This window comes from Dichomitus squalens (genome assembly GCF_000275845.1).
Source record: "Dichomitus squalens LYAD-421 SS1 unplaced genomic scaffold DICSQscaffold_26, whole genome shotgun sequence".
In the NCBI taxonomy this organism is placed as follows: Eukaryota; Fungi; Basidiomycota; class Agaricomycetes; order Polyporales; family Polyporaceae; genus Dichomitus; species Dichomitus squalens.
In genome coordinates, this window is record NW_006766908.1 from 13,611 (window position 1) to 22,064 (window position 8,454).

General features: G+C 61.1%; 3 protein-coding genes across 3 annotated transcripts; 2 read left to right on the forward strand and 1 right to left on the reverse strand.

The window, feature by feature from the left end:
* Positions 1-445: 445 nt before the first annotated feature.
* Positions 446-4,458, reverse strand: DICSQDRAFT_64693 (uncharacterized protein; the record flags this gene model as incomplete). The annotated part of the gene is made up of 9 exons (XM_007367482.1): positions 446-1,257; positions 1,317-1,409; positions 1,467-1,570; positions 1,627-1,882; positions 1,951-2,843; positions 2,903-3,391; positions 3,447-3,604; positions 3,923-4,077; positions 4,296-4,458. The coding sequence occupies 9 exons, from the start codon at positions 4,456-4,458 to the stop codon at positions 446-448; spliced, it is 3,123 nt and encodes a 1,040-aa protein (XP_007367544.1).
* Positions 4,459-5,480: 1,022 nt separating this feature from the next.
* Positions 5,481-5,789, forward strand: DICSQDRAFT_171792 (uncharacterized protein; the record flags this gene model as incomplete). The annotated part of the gene is made up of 1 exon (XM_007367483.1): positions 5,481-5,789. One exon carries the CDS (start codon positions 5,481-5,483, stop codon positions 5,787-5,789), a length of 309 nt encoding a protein of 102 aa, XP_007367545.1.
* A 463-nt stretch (positions 5,790-6,252) lies between these two features.
* DICSQDRAFT_156150 (uncharacterized protein) lies at positions 6,253-7,226 on the forward strand. The gene has a single exon (XM_007367484.1). It carries the CDS (start codon positions 6,551-6,553, stop codon positions 6,731-6,733), a length of 183 nt encoding a protein of 60 aa, XP_007367546.1. The 5' UTR covers positions 6,253-6,550; the 3' UTR covers positions 6,734-7,226.
* The last annotated feature ends 1,228 nt before the right edge of the window (positions 7,227-8,454 follow it).

Sequence of the window (8,454 nt, forward strand, 5' to 3'; positions counted from 1 at the left end):
CTCGGCTTGTGGATAGGCAGTTGTCACGTTGGCTAGTGGATGCCTTGCCATGCGGATGTGCTGGGAAGCCATGTCGGACCAGGAAAGGAAACGGAGGTTACAGTGTGAGATTGGTTGTATTAGGAGTACAGTGCGTTGCGGACGTGTCTAGGGATTGGATATTGCGGAGGATGGTGTGTCTCAGAAGAGCTACGGGATACAACAGGTTGTAGCAACGACAGCTATTACAGGAAGCGGTTGCACGAGAAAGACGGGACTAGATACAGGTAAACAAGAGATCGCAGCGCAGAGAGATGACAAAGGCCGTGACGAGTAACTGACGAATACATATGCAGCATTGCGAGGTAAAAGTATGATATTCACGTTTCGAGCAAGGAGCCAGGTCCAAGAACACCACTAATCAAGTGTTCGGCCTTTTGAGCACGAATTATACCAGATGCACTGGTTATTGTAGGTTCGAAGGCGGCATGTTTCCTATTGATTGCGCATGTTTGTCAGACGAGATGTCCCGCATGAAGCGCCAGAATTGCAACTCACCAAACATGGAGTATTGGTCGTACATCGGCTGCTGGTGCCCGTGGTGGTCGCTTGTCCCAGGCTGCGCGCCTCCGTGCTGAGACACGATCTCGCTCGTAACAGGCACACTGTAGTTGGTCTCCATCTGGCCGAGCGCCGAGTAGTCGTTCCAGTACTGCGGGTACCGCTGGCTCTGCCGTTCCGAGCTCCGGCCCAAGCTCGACCCTATGCGCTCGTCGACGAGCCCAGTGCTGTACGTCTGCGGCAGCACCGATGTCGAGATGCTGGAAGGGAAGCTCGCGAGCGACGATGAGTCTGTCGGCCAGCGGTCGTACGACGGTTGCAGGTACGAGCCGCTGCTTGGTGGCATCTCCAGCGATAGCGAGTAGCTCTGCTGAGCGTGGCTTGGCGCAGGGGCGGACGCGTGGCCTTGGCTGGTGTTCGATATGGCGGGGTAGTTGGCCTGCTGACGGTAGGCGTGATCCTGGGTGATGATCCGGGAACGGTCTGTGACAGTGACATCCTCCGAATCGACGGAGTCCGAAGCTGTGCGTTTGTGTCTGGGCTCCGAAACGTTGCGCAAGCTGGGGAGCTCCGACGGGCGATCCAGCTGGAGTTTGGCACCTGTCAGGAGCTCCAAGGCGCGCCAGGCACTGGGCCAGATGACACTCATGCGTTTGAGGATGTCCATGCATTTGTCAAGTCCGCTTTGACCTTGCGGGTCATCGGGATATGTCCGCACTGAATACGGGCGCCGTGAGAATGCAAGCTAGAAGGTTGAACATCCGAGGACAACTCACGTGTAGCGACATGCATTATAGCCGCGGTGAAGACGTAATAGCAGAGGAAGACCGATGCCCGATTCGGCGAGTAGGCATCGCAGTAGACGGAGGCTGCAAAATTTTTGTTCCATCAGCGACGAACGCGACTCACTCGCAATGCTGACTTACCGATGCGAGAGATATGATTCGCCGCTTGCACGCACATGTCGTAGTGCTGGCGCGAGGTGACCTGGATGTTGGCCTCCCTTGCGGAGGACGCACTGGGCGACAGCCTGGGCACACTGATGAGTCCATTGTCGCGAAGACACGCTACGAGACGATCACTTACAACTTGGTCGAATCCTGGATGTGTCGAATGAACGGCCTGTGGAGCAGGAGCACCGTACACCAATACTGCATGTGCAGCGTCAGGATGTGTGGCGGCGGTGGCGGGTTCTTCGGCGACGCGGGGTCGAACCGCAAGGACTCCGGCAGCTCGAGGCACCACTTCGTCAGCTGGCTATCCAGCCGAGTAAGCTCGGAAGGCCGGTTCACAGCAGGCTTAATCGCGTAGATGCTCTGGCATATCTGACTCAACACCAGCGCTGCAAACACAAACACACATATGTCAGCCACCCATCGCGATAACCCGAAACAGATACGCATGACTCACAAAGCTTCGCCGACTCGTCGAAACACGACAAGACGTACCCAGGCGCGGGCACGACCTCGCGCTTCCGCCGCTCCGTGTCCTCCGCGTCGAACACCTGCGGCGCCGGGTGCGGCCTCCACAGCTCCGTCTCCTCGCCCTCCTCCACGACGGGCAGCTCCGTGTCGAAGTCGCGCTCGAAGATCGCGACCGGGCGCCCGATGTACGTGCACACGTACTTGTCCATCACCACGCACCCGTACCAGATCCGCCGCCGCTCCTGCAGCTCCGCGCGCGAGAACAGGCTCCGGCCGACGCTCGTCCACTTCTCCGCGCTCTTGTGCAGCCCGAGGTCCTGCGCCATCCGGACGGCCATCCCGACGTAGAGCCACGCCTGCGCCATCGCGCCGATTCCCACCTCGCGGTAGCCGAGGAGGAGGAGCGCCTGGCAGGTGCTGGGCCGCGACGCGGCGTAGGTGCGGTCGAGAATCACCTTCGCGTCCTCCATGTACTCGTCGCCAGCGGTCCACATCGAGCCGTCTTCTGGTGGGGGCGCCGCAGTGCGCGAGGAGTAGCGCGCCGCGAGGGAGAACATTGCGAGCAGCAGGAGGGTCGGTACGCGCCGCCTCGACAACCTGTGCGGGGACGACGCGGAAACCGGGGACGCAGCGTCCGAGTAGACGGACTCGGCCCCTGAGTAGGGCGAGTCCGAGGACATGTTCCCATTGCGGAAGTCGTCCATGAAGGTTCGCTTGTGGACTATCGGGAGTACCGGGTGGACGTAGGTGAAGTACAACTCGAGCAATAGCTCCTGGGTCGCGAGATCGGGCAGCCGAGGCGCGAAGTCCTCGGACTGCCGTTGGGAGGCGCGTGCTGAAGGCGGCAAGGGGGGCCAAACTCTCGCCTTGGGGAACCGCCTATGGAACATGCGCAAGTCAGCAGGTAGGACGTGATTGCTGTCAACGCTGATACTCACCAAAGTCCGCCCTCGTTCCGTCCGTCCTGCCTTTCCTTCACTCCGAGCAGATGCAGCCCGCTCATCTTCCCATGGAACCGCACCTGCTCGTCCTCGTTCAAGCTCAGTTGCCCCACCGCGACCGCCATCTCGTCCTCCCCACTCTCGTCCGTCTCCTCCATACTCTCCTCCCCGGCGGCGCCGTGGCGTATCGGAGAGCGCGACGATGCCGATGACGTCGAGCGCCGCGAAATCTCCGGTTGCACAGCACCGTCCCCATCGAGACGTCTGCGTTGTCTCCGCCCGTCGCTGCTCGCTGCCTGGCTGTCGGCCTCCTTCCGCGCAGATGCACTCGTGCCAGACGGGGGGAGCGCGCTCAAAGGTGGCGAGATGGTGTCGTCCCCTTCCGTGCTCGTCGAGGCGACTTGGCCGTCGGGCAGGAGGGTGTTACGCGTTGCCGCCGCAGTGTTCAACCGACTGATAACCTGATCCTGCCATTCGTTCGAAGGGCTAGCAAAGACATAGTCAGGATAGACGTTCATAGTCACCAAACAGGGGGACTTACTGCGTCGCGTGCACGACATTACCCTCGTTGCCGTCGCGCTGCTCTGGCGGTGGAGGAGGTCGCGCGCGACTCGTCGGCGCCTCCGCGCCGCGGCTGCGCCCTTTGTATCCGTACGGCGAGTTGTCGACACGGTTTATGATTTCTTTCGCCAGCGGGTCCTATTTTTGCACAGCGTGAGTACACACAAGAACGACGACGTCATAAGGATGCAACCCCGGCGCGTATATACGTGCGGCTCGCAGGCCAGAGCAACATGACCGTGCTACACCGAAGCCGCACGAACCCACGAGCTTTTCCACTCCACGCGCTTCTTACAGGCACCCCGTGGCTCGCGGCGGAAAACTCCGCCACATGCACGATCCGCTAGGGTTCTGAACGCGGTGCCGCGCGGCGGAGACGGGATCGTGCGACCGTACCGAGGTCGCATGGCTTCGAATCTCGCGCATATACGCCGTGTATGGAGTGCGGACGCTCACCTCTGCAAGATCCTCGAGCACTCCCTTCGCGCGGCTGTCCTTGCTGCTGAGGAGGATGCCGATGAGGGCTTCGGTCTGATGCAGACGCGCCTCGATCGCGTCGATGTAGCCTTTGGGGGGGCCGCGCTTGCGCGAAGGCCCGAGAAAGGTACATTCTGCGGATAAGAAGGGCTATGAGCTCACTGCGCGCGTCATTGAGTGAGATGAAGACGAGAACGGGCAAGGTTGGCTGCGGCAGGCGCGACAGACTCGTCACTCGAGCAGAGCTTGCGCGACGTGCTCTTAGACGGAGCTCGCGCCCCCCAAACGGGGTAGAGCACGAGAGGGATAGAGCACGAAAGATCAGAAGAAGGCGAAAGAAGCCTGAACTTACGGGTACCGAGCATGACGCAGTTCCGACACGGTTCTTGTGGGCTGCTCCGCTCGCACTTGCACTTGCTTTTCCTGCACTGGTCGCAGGCTTTGCTGCTGCGGCGTCGGACTTGTTTGTCCCCGGCCTTCCCGCCGACGCCCGCGCCGTATGGGGGGAGACCCATACCGCTCAGGCCCGCGCTAGGCAGGTCAGTGAGCTCGTCGCCGCCCTCGTCGTCGTACTCGTCCGCGAGGGTGAGCGCGTGGTGGTGGCTGCCGCCGTTTACGGGGGACACGGGAGAGGGGATGGTGTAGCGGTCGATGCCGGCGCCCCCATACTGGGACTGCGCGCCGTACGAGGACGAGGCGGCGGAGGAGGACGGCCAGTTTTGGTGAGACATGAAGGTGAACGGGGTGGGCGGAGAGGGGTGGGAGGGCGACGCGCTTTGGGAGAAGTCGGCCGCGCCGAAGCGGAAGAGCGGGTGGTTGGCGGACGGGGTGCCGGCGCCTGAGTGGGCGGATGAGGCCGACTTTACGTGGTGGTGGTCGTAGTTGGTGAGCGAGGATACGGGGGGGAGGTCGGATGACTCCTCGACTTTGATGGGTATCTGCGCGTGGTGCAGATGGGTGTGCGCGTAGGAGGGCTTTGGATAGTGGGTCGGGGGAGTGTGCTGCGAGTGCGGCTGGGAGTGGGGATGATGCGATGTTGAGTTGTGCGACTGTTGCTGATGCTGCTGTTGTGGGAGCGCATAGCGCATTGGATAGGACGAGTATGAGCCATGGGTAGGCGAATAGGTCATTACGGTGCACAATGCGCGAGGACGATGTGAGATTGGCGGAGCAACAAAGGATGTTGAGGAGGAAGAAGGGATTAGGCGGCGGAAGGTACGGTAGAAGAACAAGCGACAAGGGGAAGAAAGAGCGGGAGCGAGGGACGGACCAGGAGGAGAGGATATGTGTTTGTTTGGGCGCCAAAGAAGTGGTCAGGAATCGTACAAATGCACGCGGAAGATCGAGGACTTACCGGTGGCCAAATAGACTTTGCGACCCTCGCCTTTCCGTTCTGGAGGCCGAGAGGGAGTAAATTTTACGGAGTCTGGGGTCTGGTTCAGACCGGTGTGGCGGGAGGAGCCTGAGCCTGGCCAGGCTGGCACGCACCGCTCACGTTCCGACACCGCGCGCGGCAGGGTCCCTGCTGCGGCACCCAATGACGGCGCACCCTCAGTCACTGCGTCAGCCTCTTGTCACTGTTCTGTTCCAGCCGCGTGTCACACCCGCCGCTCACCTCAGCACTCCGGCGGACCCCAGAGGCCCCGACGTCCCTGCGCCTCTCGGTGCCGAATCCAAGAGATCCGATCTTCTCACGCCCCCGTCTACCTTCCAGACTCGCTCGTCCGCGGGCCTCTTGGGCGCGCTCTCTGGGTCGCACAGCGGAGAGCAAGTGCAAGGCGTCGTGAACGGCAGCAAGAACAGCAACAGCTCCCCCCCGCCTTTTGCGACCCTCGCTCTTCTGTAATCATCACTCAGCCGAGAACGTCTTCTTTGAGTTTGAGACCTCCATCGCACGTGCCCGCCCTGCCTTGGGTCGATTCTTCTCACCCTCGTACCTTCCGATGCTCCTTACTCCATTCTGCTGGCGCTGCGCAGTCACACGCTGTTCCTCCCCCGGATCCCACTCCAGCGCTGCTCCCTGCCTTCCGTTTACCACATCCCGCGTACGATCCGAAAACTTCAAATACGACTCACTCATCCCCCAGCAAAGAGAGCACATGTCAGCACCGCCCTCGTCCGTTCTCTTCCTTGCTTCCCTTTCCGCGTCGGACCTCTCGTCCTTGCGTTCGTCCCGCGAGGAGCGCGAGTCGGAACGTACCGGAGCGCGTCTCATTTCGTTAGCACCGATTGCCCTCGGCTAGATCACGATAGTCGCCGGCTGCAAACCTCAGAGCGCATGGTCTTGAAACTGTCCCCCAAGCCCCTCGGCCAGCGTCCCTGAGGACCTGGACGCCGACTGCAGCGCGCGACTCGGGCTTGCCCACAATCGCCTCCCGAGGGTCGCCCGCGCGCAGTCTTTGCATGGCGTTTCCGTGTCGCATCGCGCGTCGCTCTTGTTGCGTTTACGAGGCGCCCAGGGAGACCGGACCGGATAGACGCTCTCCGTTGTGGTGCGAACGCCACAGTTCTTCACATAGCCATAGCGCCCCCGCAGGAAGACTGGAGCGCGAGGCTTGTTGTGAACACCACATATGGACTTAGTCGACCACCGCAAGCGACAATTCAATGCGGGTAGCACATGAGCGAGAGGGCAACAGCCGCTTGGCACGTCCCACTGTCAATGTGCTCTGCCAATCTTCGCGAAGCCTGCGACACAACGTAAGTTTGGGTTCTGTCGCATGGCCAACTTCCGAAATGGCTGCAGTCTTTCATTCAGGGCCCCAACTCTACTTGCCAATCTGCGCATGAGCATCGCACATTGTGCCCCCGGTTGGCAGTCCGATCCCTCGTCTGGCTGCGGTTACCGCGCACGTCGAGCTGTTGGCCGCACATAGGGGGCTATCCCTGTTCGGGAGCAGGCGCGCCCTGGACGCGTCCAACCAGGCCCGGCGGTGCCCTGAGCGGTGGCACGGTCGCAGTTGCGGGCAGCACGGGACCGACGTTCCCTCTTCCGGCGATGCGACCCTCGCGCTGCGGCTGCCCTCGATAGCAACGTGTCTGCTTAATAGGTGCGCATCGCTTGCATACGCGAGCCGGCGGCAAGCCACCCCTATCACGCAAGCCACGAGGTGGTGACGCTGAGGTCTCAGATCTGCTCGCCGCTAGACGCGATTCGGGCTTCTGTCATTCGACTTGGCTCGCAGGACTTCGCGCAGCGGCGCATGGAAAGCGGTCTCTATCTGATTAGACAAGGGCCAGGTGCTAACGTCGCTGGGACAGGCCTCCATGATTACCAGTTCCCCCAGAATCAGGATGCTTACTGATGATTACCAGTTCCCTGGTTTGCTTGATAGAATCAGATCCCCCATCCACCCCTTCTTTCCACGTCCCTCTTTCGATCCACCGATCCACCAGACGACACACGAGCGCCATGTTAACGCACAGGGGCCCTCCACAGGTCGTCCACAACCTCCTTGGCCTTGCTTAGTCGGGCGCCAGCGCTGGAGCCCGCCATGCTCGGCTACGGGCCCCATCTCCGCACAGCACATGGTGCACGCTCCCCAAGGTGTTCCTCCGAGCTTCCGAGCCCGACTAAAGTCGAAGTCGAACATCCTGTCGGACGTGCATAATTCGATCGCTTCCGATCGCGCTAGCCCTCTCTCACCCGTTGCGACTGGCGACGCGCCCGGTGACGATGACGGCAGCGGCGAACACGTACCTCTTACGACCCTACGGGGATTACGGGACTTACGGGACGGCCTGGCGGTCAGCAGGCAGGTCAGCCTCCATTCACGTCCATGTGTGCGCGTTGGACGGACGGAGAGAACTCACTGGCTGCGGGTGCAACGATCGGCTTGGCGATCCCTTCGTTCGCGGAGGACTTCCAAGACGTGCGATTGATGTGTGTTATCGAGAGCTTACAGGACTGGAGCTGCGGTCGTGGACCTGCGCCTACGCCTCTTCTTGCGGCTCCTGGGCTTGCTCTGTCGGTGGGTATGTGCGTACATAGGTACAACTTCAGCTCCTACACAAGCTTCACAGACAGGGCACTGAGAGAACGGCGGATGTGCACGTAAGCGACCGATTCCGAATTCAAGAAAAGAGCACAGATCTAGCCTCTTCCGGAGCCCATTCAGGACGCTACTCTTGACGTCCGGATCGCGGCTGACGTGCCCGGCGCCATGGAGCAAGAATGGGCGGATGTAGCGTAGCGAGAGGACCGCATGCGCGTTGCGCTAAACCAACGTCCCCAACTACTCGCTCCTCCCTGCTGCTTATCCGCATCCCCAACAAGTGTCCAACGCAGCGCTCGTCCTCCAGCGACCCACCTGCAGGTCGTATCCACTGATGCAATCCGATGCAGGAGGCCCCAGTGCCACCAACGTTCATAGCGGCGCCACTAACCCAATCCCGCGGTAAATTTAATTTTCGAGAGTGCATCCAGGACGAGATCTCGGCCAATCTGCATCTCTGGAGCGCAGTCGGGCGCCAGAAGTGCCAAATCGAGCCGGACAAATTCGTGCCTTGCG